Source organism: Pristiophorus japonicus, chromosome 11 (genome assembly GCF_044704955.1).
Source record: "Pristiophorus japonicus isolate sPriJap1 chromosome 11, sPriJap1.hap1, whole genome shotgun sequence".
Classification (NCBI taxonomy): Eukaryota; Metazoa; Chordata; class Chondrichthyes; family Pristiophoridae; genus Pristiophorus; species Pristiophorus japonicus.
The window spans coordinates 24,250,749-24,270,995 of NC_091987.1; the positions used below are offsets into that span (position 1 = coordinate 24,250,749).

At 43.7% G+C, this 20,247-nt stretch overlaps 1 protein-coding gene across 3 annotated transcripts in view; it reads left to right on the forward strand.

Annotated features, from left to right (window-relative positions):
* The window catches only part of slc37a1 (solute carrier family 37 member 1), a 161,241-nt gene that overhangs the window by 96,556 nt on the left and 44,438 nt on the right, over positions 1-20,247 (forward strand). For all 3 annotated transcript variants that reach the window (XM_070893262.1, XM_070893263.1, XM_070893264.1), the window contains exons 11-12: positions 219-302; positions 14,332-14,478. In XM_070893262.1, the coding sequence (XP_070749363.1) occupies positions 219-302; positions 14,332-14,478 (231 nt within the window). The remainder of the gene's footprint in view (positions 1-218; positions 303-14,331; positions 14,479-20,247) is intronic.

A 20,247-nucleotide genomic window follows, 5' to 3' on the forward strand; every position in this document is an offset into this window, starting at 1 on the left:
CAGGCAGCTGAAGGCAGGGCCGCCAATGGTGGAGCGATTATAATCAGGGATGTGGAAGAGGCTAGAATTGGAGGATTGTAGAGCTGGAGGAGATTACAGAAGCTATGGAGGGATAATAGGTAACCTAATGTGATTGAGGGAGAGGAGCCTATGGTGGGTAATCCAACATTTCTATGTTGTATTTATACATCTTTTTTCTTGTATTTAATTGTTCACAGAAACCATCCAAGTGTTTGAATGGATGGGATGGATTGAAACAGAAGAGGCAGCTTTACCAAAAAAGTCAAAGTGACTCATTTATAGTAAGTAAAAGTGTCAGAGCCTTGTGTTTAATTACAGGCAGTACTGGCAAGAGGGCTGAACATAGGTCAATCACCGACACACCCTCACCCTTGCGATTGGTATGCACAATAAACTGAGAGCAGCTTATACTGAATTCACCCCCTAGTCAGGACAAATGTCTGGCTGTGTGGTTGCTACAGGCATGAAACTGTACACTGCCCCTCTGGTACAGTGTCATTGCTCAGTGTACACTGCCCCTCTGGTACAGTGTCATTGCTCAGTGTACACTGCCCCTCTGGTACAGTGTCATTCCTCCTACCGGTGTTAGAAGATATGAGTTCTTATTTATAATGTCCTCCTCAAATCAATATGGTTCTTTTTACATTGAATATCAGGTTTCACTGAAGTATTACATATACAACACATGTAGTAGGACTTAAACATACACTTTAAAGATATACCGTATATACTCGCGTATCATGCGACTTTTGAAGACCTAAATTGTAACCTAAATTTGGGGGGTCGCATGATACGCGAGATACAAAATTTGCGGGTGTGAAGCGCTGGCCAAGATTCGGCTGTTAGGCTGTTAAGCAGACCGTATCCACGCTGAATCTCGGCAGGTATCTCCTGGGCTGGATTGCAGCCTCTATTGTCGCTTGTACTGTATCTTTGCTGTGGTCTAGAGATCGCCACCCACAACTCCCTCTGAAGTTTGCTGCATTATTAGAGGCTCCATCTATCTCAGCCCATGCTTCTTTTACCCGCAAACACAGTAGAGGCTGTGGCTGAACGACGCTAGTCAAGCCAGCTGGAACGATTGCTGTATCGGTGTTCGATTCGCGAGCAGAATCCACTCGATGTTTCATGTTAAGGTCTGTATTCGATCTCAAAAAAGTGACTCGCATGATACATGAGATATATGGTAAAATCATGTTTTGGGGACGAAAATTTAGGGGTCGCATGATACGCGAGATCGCAGGATACGCGAGTATATACGGTAGTTGCGACCAGACGTGATGATGCTTGGTTGGGGATTGAAACGTGTTCCAGTTCTGAGCTCAGTATCTTAGGCTGTTACAACTCCAAATACAAACAGCCAGTTTTTGTACATTTCTCTTGCTCTCTCCTCATGACAATACACACAATTCTGCATTAAATAATTATATAACATTTAAAGTACAGATAAGGAGATTTGAATTGACCTCATTAATAACTTTAGTTTTAACGAGTTATTTTTCCATGGAGAAGTACGACTTTATTATTTTATCAATAGTTTTCACCCTTGTTGCATATAACTGCTATTCCACCACGTGAAACTTTTAATTATAAATCTGTCTTTGATTCAGTGCCATTTTGTACCCGTCAATCCAAATATTTTCCTTTGCAAAACTAACTATTTCCTGCAACTGATTACAGTTCTCTGAAATACATCACTCAGTGTGCACTGGCATGTCATTTAATTAGGTTTGCTGAATTGACTAAGCTGACCATTGCTTTAATGTCAACCCTGACTCCATAGTCTAATGCTACTTTAAATGGACTCGTACTTCCTACTTAACAGGCAACCGCTAAAAGTTACTGTTGCAGAATATAACATTAACAGACCTCAGGACAGTTTGATGAAGCCTTTCATTGCACTGGTAGGTGTAGTACTGCACGCTTCTGTTCTTGCAGTGTATTGCCTCACTAGGTATGTAAGACCAGGAGGAGGCCATTCAGCTCTTCGGGCCTGTTCTGCCATTCAGTTAGATCATCGCTGATCTGTTCTTCAGCTCTATTTACCCACCTTTTGCTCCATATTGCTTGATACCTTTACCAAATAAAAATCTGTCAATCTCAGTCTTGAAAATGTCACTGGATCTCCAGCATCCACAGCCTGTTGGAGCAGAGAGTTCCAGATTCCCATTGCCCTTTGTGTGCAAAACTGATTCTTGATTTAACTCCTGAGAGGCCTAGCTTTAATTTTAAGATTGAACCACCCTTGTTCTGGATTCTTTCATCAGAGTAGTTTTGTGCATCTACCCTACTGAATCCTTTTAACGTTTTAAAGACCTCGATTAGGTCACCTCGAAACCACTTGCAATTAGGCACTTCACAGGTGCGTTATCAGACACTATTTGACACCGAGCTCTATTTACACTTATCAATTTATTTTATTTTTTGTTAAATATCTCAATAGCAACACTCCAACAACCTTCTAAACTCAAGGGATACAAGCCTAGTCAGTCTTATGCAACCTGCCCTCATAATTTAACCCTTCAGACCCCAATAGCATCTGGTGAATCTGCACTGCACCCCGTCCAACCCCACTCTATCCTCCCTGAGGTGCGGTGCCAGAACTGAACACAGTAACCAGGTGGGTTCTGACCAAGGCTGTGTACCACAGCAGCATCACGTCCTCCCCTTTCTATTGCAGCCCCTTTGAGATAAAGGCCAACGTTCTATGGGCTTGTTTTGATTACTTTAGGTACGTGGGCATGAGCATCTAGTGACCCGTGTACCTGGATTCCCAAATCCCTGTGCTCCTCCACAGCTCCAAGACTCTCGCCATTAAGGGAATATTCCAATTTATCTTTCTTGGATGGAAAGCAGATGACCTCACATTGAACTCCATCTCCCACAGTGTTGTCCACTCACTTAATCTGCCTATATCCCTTTGTAACTTCCTGCTGCCATCTACACAACTCACTGTCCCTCCTAGCTTAGTGTCAACTGCAACTTCAGATATACAGCTCTCATTGATAGTCATGGTGAAAAGCTGAGGCCTCTATACAGATCCCTGGGGAAACCACTAGGGGGCGGGGGAGGGTATGGGGAAGAACCATCTGGTCCCTGGGGGGGGGGGGGGGGAAGAACCATCCGGTCCCCCTGGGAGGGCGGACCATCCGGTTGAAAGGCGTGGGGGGGAGAACTATCTGGTCCCAAGGGAGCCCGGGGTGGGGGGGACTATCCAGTCCCGGGGGGGCGGAGGGGGATCATCCAGTCCCGGGAGACTCGGGGGGGGGGGGGGGGCGGGGGTAGAACCATCCAGAGGAGGGGGGGATCGTCCGGTCCCAGGGTGGGGAGAAACCACCCCGTCCCGGAGATTTTTGTTTATCTCAAACGCCATTATATTCTCTAGAACCTTTTTTTTTTTACTTGTATTAAAACCACAAAGTTCCTTCCCTTGACATATTCATGGCTTCCCTCGTCGTGCTCATGTTTTATCTTCATCTTCACTGTGAAAACGGATACATCGTTCTCATTTAACGTCTGGTGTTTCCTTATTGTACATTATAGTCTCGCTGGTCAACATTACCTTTTGCCACTCTCATAATATATTGATAAAAACTTTTACTGTTGGCTTTGATATCTCTTACAAGTTTTTTTCTTACTCCGTGTTTGCATCTTATTACTTTCTTTGTATCCCTTTGTTTTTTTTATAGCTCTCCCAGTCTTCTGGATTTCCACTTTCCTTTGCATTTGTGTAAGTCTTTTCTTTTAGCTCAATACTGTCTCTTGCCTTGTTTGTTGACCATGGATGACTAACTGCACAAGTGGAGTTTTTGCCTTTTCGGGGCATGTACTGGCATTGTATTGTACCAAAACGTTCCTGCTGTGTGTTTGCATGTTTCCCCATTAACAGTTCAGCACAGTTACATAAGGACATAAGAAATAGGAGCAGGAGTAGGCCATATGGCCCCTCGAGCCTGCTCTGCCATTCAATATGATCATGGCTGCTCTGATCTTGGCCTCAATTCCACTTCCCTGCCCGCTCCCCATAACCCTTGACTCCCCTATAGTTCAAGAATCTTCTCTCTCAGCCTTAAATATATTCAATGACTCAGCCTCCACAGCTCTCTGGGGTAGAGAATTCCACAGATTCACGATGTTGTTTCGGCTACATGCGTTTCTGATCTCTGTATTTAAAGATCCACCCCACTACATCACTGTTGTCCGGGGGTCTGTATATTTACTCACATCAGAGTATTGCATTCTTCACTGTTCCTAACCCATACTGTTGCCCGAACAGCTTTCCTGAAGTACTTTGTTTCCACTGCTGTAATTGTGTCTCATCAATATTGTTGCTCACACTGCTCACGCTCCCCGCCACCGCCCCCCCCTCCACCCTCCCCACCTTTCACAGTTTCCCTGTCCTTTCTGAAGATCCTATAGACTGGAATATTTATCTCCCAGTTATGCGCAGCTTGGAACTGGGTCTTTGTAATGGCTACTACATCATACCCTTTAAGCTAAATCTTTGCTTCTAACTTATTTGTTTTGGTTCTTACACTACATGCATTTTTGTACAGAACTTTTAATGCACCTTAGTGCTCTGGTACAATGTAATGCCTCACTAATGCACCTTAGTACTCTGGTACAGTGTAATGCCTCACTCATTAACACTGTAAACATTCACTCCTTCCACCACTATGGCTGCAGTGTGTACAATGTATAAGATGCACTGCAGCAACTCGCCAAGGCTTCTTCAAGAACACCTCCCAAATCCACCTAAAAGCACAAGGGCAGCAGGCTCATGGGAACACCATCACCGGCAAGTTCCCCTCCAAGTCACACACCATCCCTGCCTTGGAAATATATCGTTCCTTTATCGTCGCTGGGTCAAAATCCTGGCACTCCCTCCCTAACAGCACTGTGGGAGCACCTTCTCCACACGGACTGCAGCGGTTCAAGAAGGTGGCTCACCACCACCTTCTCAAGGGGCAATTAGGGATGGGCAATAAATGCCAACGATGCCCACATCCCAGGAACAATTTTTAAAAATTCACCTTCGTGCTCTGGTACATTATAACGCTTCGCTAACTCACCTTAGCACTCCGGTAGCTCAGTGTCAAATTTTATATCCCATAATACTCCTGTGAAATGCCGTGGGATGATTTACTATGTTAAAGGCAGTATATAAATACAAGTTGGTACAGTATCATCATCATCATAACCAGTCCCTCGTGTCGAGGATGACTTGCTTCCACGCCAAAAAGGGATGAGTTCACAGGTGTTTCAATGAAGGACCTAATATTCCAGATCCCGGACTCCATGTTGAAGAGTGGAAGATGCCTGTGCGTGGATTTTATTTTAACGTGGGGTGGCCGTTACACACCAGCCACCACACGGGCTTGACAGAGTCAGGTCTTGGTCCAGTGGCAAGGATTAACCAAAGTGACTGGAGACCAGCTCTGCTGCACAGACCTGGTGTGCACACATATTGCAGTGTGGGCTGGCCCATGCTGCCTCTGGGCCCACGCATCTCCTGGGCCCCGAACTCATGCCTTTCCTGGGCCCCAATCGTGGCGCTCCATGATCACTCGCCGCTCCTGCTGTACCTGTCCACGCTCCAATCAGCGATCTGGACCTTGATGACGTCCAATCCAGTTGCCCTCTTCACAGCTGTCGCTCCCTCCAGCACGCGCTGTACCTACAAGCGATGTGCTCCTTTGAAGGCCCCGACCTGCTGATCATCCTTGTAGGTCAGGGCCTCCGCGCCGAATGCCGGGTCGGGCTGCATGCTGCTCCTTTGAAGTATAATGCTTCACTAACTCATCGTAGCACTCTGGTACAATATAATGCTTCACTAACACTCTGGTACAATATAATGCTTCACTAACACTCTGGTACAGTATAATGCTTCACGAACTCACCGTAGCACTCTGGTACAGTATAATGCTTCACTAACTCACCGTAACACACTGGTGCAGTATAATGCTTCACCAACTCGGCGTAATACTCTGGTACAGTATAATGCTTCACTATCTCTCTGGTACAGTATAATGCTTCACTAACTCACCGTAACACACTGGTGCAGTATAATGCTTCACTAACTCACCGTAACACACTGGTGCAGTATAATGCTTCACAATCTCACTGTAACACTCTGGTACAGTATAATGCTTCACTAACTCACCGTAACACACTGGTACAGTATAATGCTTCACTAACTCACTGTAACACTCTGGTACAGTATAATGCTTCACTAACTCACGAACACACTGGTACAGTATAATGCTTCACTAACTCACCGTAACACTCTGGTACAGTATAATGCTTCACTAACTCACCGTAACACTCTGGTACAGTATAATGCTTCACTAACTCACCGTAACATTCTGGTACAGTATAATGCTTCACTAACTCGCTGTAACACTCTGGTACAATATAATGCTTCACTAACACTCTGGTACAGTATAATGCTTCACTAACACACTAACACTCTGGTACAGTATAATGCTTCACTAACTCACTAACACTTTGGTACAGTATAATGCTTCACTAACTCATGTAACACTCTGGTTCAGTATAATGCTTCACTAACTCACTGTAACACTCTGATACAGTATAATGCTTCACTAACTCACTAACACTCTGGTACAGTATAATGCTTCACTAACTCACTGTAACACTCTGGTACAGTATAATGCTTCACTAACTCACTGTAAAACTCTGGTACAGTATAATGCTTCACTAACTCATTGTAACACTCTGGTACAGTATAATGCTTCACTAACTCGCTGTAACACTCTGGTACAGAATAATGCTTCACTAACTCACTGTAAAACTCTGGTACAGTATAATGCTTCACTAACTCACTAACACTCTGGTACAGTATAATGCTTCACTAACTCACTAACACTCTGGTACAGTATAATGCTTCAATAACTCGCTGTAACACTCTGGTACAGTATAATGCTTCACTAACTCGCTGTAACACTCTGGTACAATATAATGCTTCACTAACACTCTGGTACAGTATAATGCTTCACTAACTCACTAACACTCTGGTACAGTATAATGCTTCAATAACTCGCTGTAACACTCTGGTACAGTATAATGCTTCACTAACTCGCTGTAACACTCTGGTACAATATAATGCTTCACTAACACTCTGGTACAGTATATTGCTTCACTAACACACTAACACTCTGGTACAGTATAATGCTTCAATAACTCACTGTAACACTCTGGTACAGTATAATGCTTCACTAACTCACTAACACTCTGGTACAATATAATGCTTCACTAACTCACTAACACTCTGGTACAATATAATGCTTCACTAACTCACTAACACTCTGGTACAGTATAATGCTTCACTAACTCACTGTAACACTCTGGTACAGTATAATGCTTCACTAACTCATTTTAACACTCTGGTACAGTATAATGCTTCACTAACTCATTGTAACACTCTGGTACAGTATAATGCTTCACTAACTCACTGTAACACTCTGGTACAGTATAATGCTTCACTAACTCATTGTAAAACTCTGGTACAGTATAATGCTTCACTAACTCACTAACACTCTGGTACAGTATAATGGTTCACTAACTCACTAACACTCTGGTACAGTATAATGCTTCACTAACACTGTAACACTCTGGTACAGTATAATGCTTCACTAACTCATTGTAACACTCTGGTACAGTATAATGCTTCACTAACTCATTGTAACACTCTGGTACAGTATAATGCTTCACTAACTCACTAACACTCTGGTACAGTATAATGCTTCACTAACTCATTGTAAAACTCTGGTACAGTATAATGCTTCACTAACTCACTAACACTCTGGTACAATATAATGCTTCACTAACTCACTAACACTCTGGTACAGTATAATGTTCCACTAACTCACTGTAACACTCTGGTACAATATAATGCTTCACTAACTCGCTGTAACACTCTGGTACAATATAATGCTTCACTAACTCACTAACACTCTGGTACAGTATAATGCTTCACTAACTCACTAACACTCTGGTACAGTATAATGCTTCACTAACACTGTAACACTCTGGTACAGTATAATGCTTCACTAACTCATTGTAACACTCTGGTACAGTATAATGCTTCACTAACTCATTGTAACACTCTGGTACAGTATAATGCTTCACTAACTCACTAACACTCTGGTACAGTATAATGCTTCACTAACTCATTGTAAAACTCTGGTACAGTATAATGCTTCACTAACTCACTAACACTCTGGTACAATATAATGCTTCACTAACTCACTAACACTCTGGTACAGTATAATGTTCCACTAACTCACTGTAACACTCTGGTACAATATAATGCTTCACTAACTCGCTGTAACACTCTGGTACAATATAATGCTTCACTAACTCACTAACACTCTGGTACAGTATAATGCTTCACTAACTCACTAACACTCTGGTACAGTATAATGCTTCACTAACTCACTGTAACACTCTGGTACAGTATAATGCTTCACTAACTCACTGTAACACTCTGGTACAATATAATGCTTCACGAACTCAGCGTAATACTCTGGTACAGTATAATGCTTCACTAACTCACCGTAACACTCTGGTACAGTATAATGCTTCACCAACTCACTAACACTCTGGTACAGTATAATGCTTCACTAACTCACTATAACACTCTGGTACAGTATAATGCTTCACTAACTCACTAACACTCTGGTACAGTATAATGCTTCACTAACTCACTGTAACACTGGTACAGTATAATGCTTCACTAACTCACTAACACTCTGGTACAGTATAATGCTTCACTAACTCACTAACACTCTGGTACAGTATAATGCTTCACTAACTCACTAACACTCTGGTACAATATAATGTTTCACTAACTCACTAACACTCTGGTACAATATAATGCTTCACTAACTCACTAACACTCTGGTACAGTATAATGCTTCACTAACTCATTTTAACACTCTGGTACAGTATAATGCTTCACTAACTCATTGTAACACTCTGGTACAGTATAATGCTTCACTAACTCACTGTAACACTCTGGTACAGTATAATGCTTCACTAACTCATTGTAAAACTCTGGTACAGTATAATGCTTCACTAACTCACTAACACTCTGGTACAGTATAATGGTTCACTAACTCACTAACACTCTGGTACAGTATAATGCTTCACTAACTCACTAACACTCTGGTACAGTATAATGCTTCACTAACTCATTGTAACACTCTGGTACAGTATAATGCTTCACTAACTCATTGTAACACTCTGGTACAGTATAATGCTTCACTAACTCACTAACACTCTGGTACAGTATAATGCTTCACTAACTCATTGTAAAACTCTGGTACAGTATAATGCTTCACTAACTCACTAACACTCTGGTACAGTATAATGGTTCACTAACTCACTAACACTCTGGTACAATATAATGCTTCACTAACTCACTAACACTGGTACAGTATAATGCTTCACTAACTCTTTGTAACACTCTGGTACAGTATAATGCTTCACTAACTCGCTGTAACACTCTGGTACAGTATAATGCTTCACTAACTCACTAACACTCTGGTACAGTATAATGCTTCACTAACTCACTAACAATCTGGTACAGTATAATGTTCCACTAACTCACTGTAACACTCTGGTACAATATAATGCTTCACTAACTCGCTGTAACACTCTGGTACAATATAATGCTTCACTAACTCACTAACACTCTGGTACAGTATAATGCTTCACTAACTCACTAACACTCTGGTACAGTATAATGCTTCACTAACTCACTGTAACACTCTGGTACAGTATAATGCTTCACCAACTCACTAACACTCTGGTACAGTATAATGCTTCACTAACTCACTGTAACACTCTGGTACAGTATAATGCTTCACTAACTCACTAACACTCTGGTACAGTATAATGCTTCACTAACTCACTGTAACACTGGTACAGTATAATGCTTCACTAACTCACTAACACTCTGGTACAGTATAATGCTTCACTAACTCACTAACACTCTGGTACAGTATAATGCTTCACGAACTCACTAACACTCTGGTACAATATAATGTTTCACTAACTCACTAACACTCTGGTACAATATAATGCTTCACTAACTCACTAACACTCTGGTACAGTATAATGCTTCACTAACTCACTGTAACACTCTGGTACAGTATAATGCTTCACTAACTCACTAACACTCTGGTACGCTTCACTAACTCACTAACACTCTGGTACAGTATAATGCTTCACTAACTCATTTTAACACTCTGGTACAGTATAATGCTTCACTAACTCGCTGTAACACTCTGGTACAATATAATGCTTCACTAACACTCTGGTACAGTATAATGCTTCACTAACTCACTAACACTCTGGTACAGTATAATGCTTCACTAACTCACTAACACTCTGGTACAATATAATGCTTCACTTACTCACTAACACTCTGGTACAGTATAATGCTTCACTAACTCATTGTAACACTCTGGTACAGTATAATGCTTCACTAACTCGCTGTAACACTCTGGTACAATATAATGCTTCACTAACTCATTGTAACACTCTGGTACAGTATAATGCTTCACTAACTCGCTGTAACACTCTGGTACAGTATAATGCTTCACTAACTCACTAACACTCTGGTACAGTATAATGCTTCACTAACTCACTAACAATCTGGTACAGTATAATGTTCCACTAACTCACTGTAACACTCTGGTACAATATAATGCTTCACTAACTCGCTGTAACACTCTGGTACAATATAATGCTTCACTAACTCACTAACACTCTGGTACAGTATAATGCTTCACTAACTCACTAACACTCTGGTACAGTATAATGCTTCACTAACTCACTGTAACACTCTGGTACAGTATAATGCTTCACCAACTCACTAACACTCTGGTACAGTATAATGCTTCACTAACTCACTGTAACACTCTGGTACAGTATAATGCTTCACTAACTCACTAACACTCTGGTACAGTATAATGCTTCACTAACTCACTGTAACACTGGTACAGTATAATGCTTCACTAACTCACTAACACTCTGGTACAGTATAATGCTTCACTAACTCACTAACACTCTGGTACAGTATAATGCTTCACGAACTCACTAACACTCTGGTACAATATAATGTTTCACTAACTCACTAACACTCTGGTACAATATAATGCTTCACTAACTCACTAACACTCTGGTACAGTATAATGCTTCACTAACTCACTGTAACACTCTGGTACAGTATAATGCTTCACTAACTCACTAACACTCTGGTACGCTTCACTAACTCACTAACACTCTGGTACAGTATAATGCTTCACTAACTCATTTTAACACTCTGGTACAGTATAATGCTTCACTAACTCGCTGTAACACTCTGGTACAATATAATGCTTCACTAACACTCTGGTACAGTATAATGCTTCACTAACTCACTAACACTCTGGTACAGTATAATGCTTCACTAACTCACTAACACTCTGGTACAATATAATGCTTCACTTACTCACTAACACTCTGGTACAGTATAATGCTTCACTAACTCATTGTAACACTCTGGTACAGTATAATGCTTCACTAACTCGCTGTAACACTCTGGTACAATATAATGCTTCACTAACTCATTGTAACACTCTGGTACAGTATAATGCTTCACTAACTCGCTGTAACACTCTGGTACAGTATAATGCTTCACTAACTCGCTGTAACACTCTGGTACAGTATAATGCTTCACTAACTCGCTGTAACACTCTGGTACAGTATAATGCTTCATTAACTCACCGTAACACTCTGGTACAGTATAATGCTTCACTAACTCACTAACACTCTGGTACAGTATAATGCTTCACTAACTCACTAACACTCTGGTACAGTATAATGCTTCACTAACTCACTAACACTCTGGTACAGTATAATGCTTCACTAACTCACTAACACTCTGGTACAGTATAATGCTCCACTAACTCACTGCAACACTCTGGTACAATATAATGCTTCACTAACTCGCTGTAACACTCTGGTACAATATAATGCTTCACTAACTCACTAACACTCTGGTACAGTATAATGCTTCACTAACTCATGTAACACTCTGGTACAGTATAATGCTTCACTAACTCACTAACACTCTGGTACAATATAATGCTTCACCAACTCAGCGTAACACTCTGGTACAGTATAATGCTTCACTAACTCATGTAACACTCTGGTACAGTATAATGCTTCACTAACTCACTAACACTCTGGTACAATATAATGCTTCACCAACTCAGCGTAATACTCTGGTACAGTATAATGCTTCACTAACTCACCGTAACACTCTGGTACAGTATAATGCTTCACTAACTCACTAAAACTCTGGTACAGTATAATGCTTTACTAACTCACTAACACTCTGGTACAGTATAATGCTTCACCAATTCACTAACACTCTGGTACAGTATAATGCTTCACCAACTCACTAACACTCTGGTACAGTATAATGCTTCACTAACTCATTGTAACACTCTGGTACAGTATAATGCTTCACTAACTCATTGTAACACTCTGGTGCAGTATAATGCTTCACTAACTCGCTGTAACACTCTGGTAAAATATAATGCTTCACTAACTCACTAACACTCTGGTACAGTATAATGCTTTACTAACTCACTAACACTCTGGTACAGTATAATGCTTCACCAACTCACTAACACTCTGGTACAGTATAATGCTTCACCAACTGACTAACACTCTGGTACAGTATAATGCTTCACTAACTCACTCACACTCTGGTACAGTATAATGCTTCACTAACTCATTGTAACACTCTGGTACAATATAATGCTTCACTAACTCACTAACACTCTGGTACAGTATAATGCTTCACTAACTCACTAACACTCGTACAGTATAATGTTTCACTAACTCACTAACACTCTGGTACAGTATAATGCTTCACTAACTCACTAACACTCTGGTACAGTATAATGCTTCACTAACTCGCTGTAACACTGGTACAATATAATGATTCACTAACACTCTGGTACAGTATAATGCTTCACTAACTCATTGTAACACTCTGGTACAGTATAATGCTTCACTAACTCGCTGTAACACTGGTACAATATAATGCTTCACTAACACTCTGGTACAGCATAATGCTTCACCAACTTACTAACACTCTGGTACAGTATAATGCTTCACTAACTCACTAACACTCTGGTACAATATAATGCTTCACTAACTCGCTGTAACACTCTGGCACAATATAATGCTTCACTAACTCACTAACACTCTGGTACAGCATAATGCTTCACCAACTCAGCGTAATACTCTGGTACAGTATAATGCTTCACTAACTCACTAACACACTGGTACAGTATAATGCTTTACTAACTCATGTAACACTGTGGTACAATATAATGTTTACCAACTCAGCGTAACACTCTGGTACAGTATAATGCTTCACTAACTCACTAACACACTGGTACAGTATAATGCTTTACTAACTCATGTAACACTGTGGTACAATATAATGTTTACCAACTCAGCGTAACACTCTGGTACAGTATAATGCTTCACTAACTCACTAACACACTGGTACAGTATAATGCTTCACTAACTCGGCGTAATACTCTGGTACAGTATAATGCTTCACTAACTCACTAACACTCTGGTACAGTATAGGGAGCGGTGAATGTTCCTTATCCGCAACATGTACAGAGTTCTTTGGGGTTGTGGGCAGCAGTGGCACTATTTGGTCGAAGTGTATTACATATCAGCCACGACTGGGACTGGAGTTGTGTGTGGGCGCCGTACTGGGCAGTGGTGGCACCTTTGCTCCCTGAAGGACGTTGGGACAATCGGGAAGCTTTTATGGTCTCTGTCTCGAGCCAGCCCACAGTACTGGGTTTATTGAGATTACTTTACACCATCGTAAATTGTGAATGTGAACTCCTAACTGCTGGGTTGCTGGCTCAGTTCTATAAACACTGCTTTGCCATGGCCAGTCAATATGTGTCAGTCACACAGTTCTTAAAGCAACAAAGTGACGAGAGATGTAATAAACCTCTGAAATTGCTGAAATCAGAAATAAAAGCACAAAACACTGGAAATACTCAGCCGGTTGATCAGCAGATGAGATGAGACGGGTTGCTGTTCCTGACAGCGGGGCTGACAGAAGCACCAGTGTGCCTGCTTTGTACTTCCAATACCATCTCTTATTTTAAATTGCAGTAAATGTCGTCTTGTTTTATTTTTAATTGAAACTTCTTAAAATATGTTCCCTTCTATTTAATAAAAATTTCAAACCAGGTCCCAGAACAGGAATGTTTATTGAAGGACAGTGAAGACAGGATTTCAGCCAAGTCCAACGTTTTAATGACCAGCCACGTTGTAGTCGGCAATAAGAGAGGAGATGCACCCACAGCAATCAGCTTCCTCGGAGCCCTGAGAATCCCTGTAAGTATCTGTTCAGAATCAGGGCCATTAAATGGGGAGGAGGAGTGGGGAGGGATGCAGCTGCTTGTGACATACCTTCTCTGTCAGCTCTGAGTCAGAAGGTTGTGGGTTCAAGTCCCACTCCAGGTACTTGAGCACATAAATCTAGGCTGACACTCCCAGTGCAGTGCTGAGGGAGTGCTGCACTATCTGAGGTGCCGTCTTTTGGATGAGACGTTAAACCGAGGCCCTATCTGCGCTCTCGGGTGGACATAAAAGATCCCGTGGCACTATTTTGAAAAAGAACAGGGGAGTTATCCCCGGTGTCCTGGCTAATATTTATCTCTCGATCAACATAACAAAAACAGATTATCTGATCATTATCACATTGCTGTTTGTGGGGAGCTTGCTGTGCATAAATTGGCTGTCGTGTTTCTCAGATTACAATGACTACACTCCAAAAGTACTTCATTGGCTGTAAAGAGCTTTGAGACATCCGGTGGTCGTGAAAGGCGCTGTAGAAATGCAAGTCCTTCTGTCTTTCCCGTCTCCACCCTATCACTGTGACACTGGCCCACTGCTCGAGATCTAAATCTAAACTGTTGTAACTCTTCACATTAAAAACTCAGGAAGTTCAAACTCCTTTCTAGATGCAGCAACTTCCTATTCTTCTGGAAAGAACAAGGTCTTAACTCTAAAGATGTTTCAGGGAAGTTCAAATCCTTAGTGATATATTAACATAGAAACATAAAAAATAGATGCAGGAGTAGGCCATTCGGCCCTTCGAGCCTGCACCGCCATTCAATAAGATCATGGCTGATCATTCGCCTCAGTACCCCTTTCCTGCTTTCTCTCCATACCCCTTGATCCCATTGGCCATCAGGGCCATATCTAACTCCCTCTTGAATATATCTAGTGAACTGGCATCAACAACTCTCTGCGGCAGGGAATTCCACAGGTGAACAACTCCCTGAGTGAAGAAGTTTCTCCTCATCTCAGTCCTAAATGGACTACCCCTTATCCTACGATTGTGTCCTCGGTTCTGAACTTCCCCAACATCGGGAACATGCTTCCAGCATCTAACCTGTCCCGTGAGTGAGTTGGAGAGGCGGAAGTCGGAGCGGCAGTGGCCTATAAAAGGCCCTGCAGTTCGGGGACCAGCGTGATGTGTCGGAGAGGCGGGAGTCGGAGCGGCAGCGGCCAATAAAAGGCCCTGCAGTTCGGGGAGTTCGAGGTGAGTCGGAGCGGCAGCGGCCTATAAAAGGCCCTGCAGTTTGGGGAGTTCGAGGTGAGTCGGAGCGGCAGCGGCCTATAAAAGGCCCTGCAGTTCGGGGAGTTCGAGATGAGTCGGAGAGGCAGCAGCCTATAAAAGGCCCTGCAGTTCGGGGAGTTCGAGATGAGTCGGAGAGGCAGCGGCCTATAAAAGGCCCTGCAGTTCGGGGAATTTGAGATGAGTCAGAGAGGCGTGGCCTATAAAAGGCCCTGCAGTTCGGGGAGTTCGAGGTGAGTCGGAGAGGCGTGGCCTATAAAAGGCCCTGCAGTTGTGGGAGTTCGAGGTGAGTCGGAGAGGCAGCGGCCTATAAAAGGCCCTGCAGTTGTGGGAGTTCGAGGTGAGTCGGAGAGGCAGCGGCCTATAAAAGGCCCTGCAGTTCGGGGAGTTCGAGGTGAGTCGGAGAGGCAGCGGCCTATAAAAGGTCCAGCAGTTGTGGGAGTTCGAGGTGAGTCGGAGAGGCGTGGCCTATAAAAGGCCCTGCATTTCGGGGAGTTCGAGGTGAGTCGGAGCGGCAGCGGCAGCGGCCTATAAAAGGCCCTGCAGTTCGGGGAGTTCGAGGTGAGTCAGAGAGGCAGCGGCCTATAAAAGGCCCTGCAGTTCAGGGAGTTCGAGGTGAGTCGGAGAGGCAGCGGCCTATAAAAGGCCCTGCAGTTCGGGGAGTTCGAGGTGAGTCGGAGCGGCAGCGGCCTATAAAAGGCCCTGCAGTTCGGGGAGTTCGAGGTGAGTCGGAGAGGCAGTGGCCTATAAAAGGCCCTGCAGTTCGGGGAGTTCGAGGTGAGTCGGAGCGGCGTGGCCTATAAAAGGCCCTGCAGTTCGGGGAGTTCGAGGTGAGTCGGAGAGGCAGCGGCCTATAAAAGGCCCTGCAGTTCGGGGAGTTCGAGGTGAGTCGGAGAGGCGTGGCCTATAAAAGGCCCTGCAGTTCGGGGAGTTCGAGGTGAGTCGGAGCGGCAGCGGCCTATAAAAGGCCCTGCAGTTCGGGGAGTTCGAGGTGAGTCATGGCGGCAGCGGCCTATAAAAGGCCCTGCAGTTCGGGGAGATCGAGGTGAGTCGGAGAGGCGTGGCCTATAAAAGGCCCTGCAGTTCGGGGAGTTCGAGGTGAGTCGGAGAGGCAGCGGCCTATGAAAGGCCCTGCAGTTGTGGGAGTTCGAGGTGAGTCGGAGCGGCAGCGGCCTATAAAAGGCCCTGCAGTTTGGGGAGTTCGAGATGAGTCGGAGCGGCAGCGGCCTATAAAAGGCCCTGCAGTTCGGGGAGTTCGAGGTGAGTCGGAGAGGCGTGGCCTATAAAAGGCCCTGCAGTTCGGGGAGTTCGAGGTGAGTCGGAGAGGCGTGGCCTATAAAAGGCCCTGCAGTTCGAGGTGAGTCGGAGAGGCGTGGCCTATAAAAGGCCCTGCAGTTCGAGGTGAGTCGGAGAGGCGTGGCCTGTGCAGCTGCAGCGGGGAGAGAAGGCAAAAAAGAAGTGGAAAGAAATCGAAAAGTGACATCACAGCCAAGGGGGTAAGTGATTGGTTGGTGATTGGTAAGTAGCTTTTCTTTTTTTTTCTTTATCAGTAAGTAACCTTTTGTATTGTTGCCAAATTAAGTTAATCTAAGGGTTAAGACATGGCAGGAGAGCTCGGACACGTGTTATGCTCCTGTACTATGTGGGAAGTCAGGGACGCTTCCGGTGTCCCTGACGACTACGTGTGCGAGAAGTGTATCTGGCTCCAGCTCCTGACGGACCGCATTGCGGCACTGGAGCTGCGGGAGGATTCAATCTGGAGCATCCACGATGCTGAGAATGACGTGAATAGCAGGTAAAGGTACACAGCCAGATAGGGGACGGGTGACCAACAGGAAGAGCAGTGCAAGGAAGGTAGTGCAGGGGTCCCCTGTGGTCATCCCCCTGCAAAACAGATACACCACTTTGGGTACTGTTGAGGAGGATGACTCATCAGGGGAGAGCAGCAGCAGCCAAGTTCATGGCATCGTGGATGGCTCTGCTGCACAGGAGGGCAGGAAAAAGAGTGGGAGAGCTATAGTGATACGGGAATAGATAGGCGTTTCTGCGGTTGCAACCGAGACTCCAGGATGGTATGTTGCCTCCCTGGTGCAAGGGTCAAGGATGTCTCGGAGCGGATGCAGGACATTCTGAAAAGGGCAGGTGAACAGCCAGTTGTCGTGGTGCATATAGATACCAACAATATAGATAAACAACAGGATGAGGTCCTACGAGATGAATTTAGGGAGCTAGGAGCTAAATTAAAAATTAGGACCTCAAAAATAGTAATCTCAGGATTGTTACCAGTGCCACGTGCTAGTCAGAGTAGGAATCGCAGGATAGCTCAGATGAATACGTGGCTTGAGGAGTGGTGCAGAAGGGAGGGATTCAAATTCCTGGGACATTGGAACCGGTTCTGGGGGTGGTGGGACCAGTACAAACCGGACGGTCTGCACCTGGGCAGGACTGGAACCAATGTCCTAGGGGGAGTGTTTGCTAGTGCTATTGGGGAGGAGTTAAACTAACATGGCAGGGGGATGGGAACCTATGCAGGGAGACGGAGGGAAATAAAATGGAGGCAGAAGCAAAAGATAGAAAGGAGAATAGTAAAAGTGGAAGGCAGAGAAACCCAAGGCAAAAAACAAAAAGGGCCACATTACAGCAAAATTCTAAAGGGGCAAAGTGTGTTAAAAAGGCAAGCCTGAAGGCTCTGTGCCTCAATGCGAGGAGTATTCGGAATAAGGTGGACGAATTAACTGCGCAGACAGCAGTTAACGGGTGTGATGTAATTGGCATCACAGAGACATGGCTCCAGGGTGACCAAGGCTGGGAACTCAACATCCAGGGCTATTCAATATTTAGGAAGGATAGACAGAGAGGAAAAGGAGGTGGGATGACGTTGCTGGTTAAAGAGGAAATTAATGCAATAGTAAGGAGGGACATTAGCTTGGATGATGCAGAGTCTGTATGGGTGGAGCTGCGGAATACCAAAGTGTAGAAAACGCTAGTGGGAGTTGTGTACAGACCACCAAATAGTAGAAGTGAGGTTGGGGACAGCGTCAAACAAGAAATTAGGGATGTGTGCAATAAAGGTACAACAGTTATCATGGGCGACTTTAATCTACATATTGATTGGGCTAACCAAACTGGTAGCAATGCGGTGGAGGAGGATTTCCTGGAGTGTATTAGGGATGGTTTTCTAGACCAATATGTCGAGGAACTAACTAGAGAGCTGGCCATCGTCGACTGGGTGATGTGTAATGAGAAGGGACTAATTAGCAATCTTGTTGTGCGAGGCCCCTTGGGGAAGAGTGACCATAATATGGTAGAATTCTTTATTAAGATGGAGAGTGACACAGTTAATTTGGAAACTAGGGTCCTGAACTTAAGGAAAGGTAACCACGACGGTATGAGGTGTGAATTGGCTAGAATAGACTGGCAAAGGACACTTAAAGGGTTGATGGTGGATAAGCAATGGCAAACATTTAAAGATCACATGGATGAACTTCAGCAATTGTACATCCCTGTCTGGAATAAAAATAAAACGGGGAAGTTGGCTCAAGCGTGGCTAACAAAGGAAATTAAGGATAGTGTTAAATCCAAGGAAGAGACATATAAATTGGCTAAAAAAAAGCAACAAACATGAGGACTGGGAGAAATTTAGACTTCAACAGAGGAGGACTAAGGGTTTAATTAAGAGGGGGAAAAATAGAGTACGAGAGGAAGCTTGCAGGGAACATAAAAACTGACTGCAAAAGCTTCTATAGATATGTGAAGAGAAAAAGATTAGTGAAGACAAACGTAGGTCCCTTGCAGTTGGATTCAGGTGAATTTATAATGGGGAACAAAGAAATGGCAGACCAATTGAACAAATATTTTGGTTCTGTCTTCACGAAGGAACACACAAATAACCTTCCGATGTACTAGGGCATAATGGATCTAGTGAGAAAAAGGAACTAAAGGATATCCTTATTAGACGGGAAATTGTGTTAGGGAAATTGATGGGATTGAAGGCCGATAAATCCCCGGGACCTGATAGTCTGCATCCCAGAGTACTTTAGGAAGTGGCCCTAGAAATAGTGGATGCATTGGTGATCATTTTCCAACAGTCTATCGACTCTGGATCAGTTCCTATGGAATGGAGGGTAGCTAATGTAACACCACATTTTAAAAAAGGAGGGAGAGAAAATGGGTAATTATAGACCGATTAGCCTGACAGCAGTAGTGGGGAAAATGTTGGAATGAATCATTAAGGATGAAAGCGCATTTGGAAAGCAGTGACAGGATCGGTCCAAGTCAGCATGGATTTATGAAAGGAAAATCATGCTTGACGAGTCTTCTGGAATTTTTTGAGGATGTAAGTAGGAGAGTGGACAAGGGAGAATCAGTGGATGTGGTGTATTTGGACTTTGAAAAAGCTTTTGACAAGGTCCCGCACAAGAGATTGGTGTACAAAATCAAAGCACATGATATTGGGGGTAATGTACTGACATGGATAGAGAACTGGTTGGCAGACAGGAAGCAGAGAGTCGGGATAAACG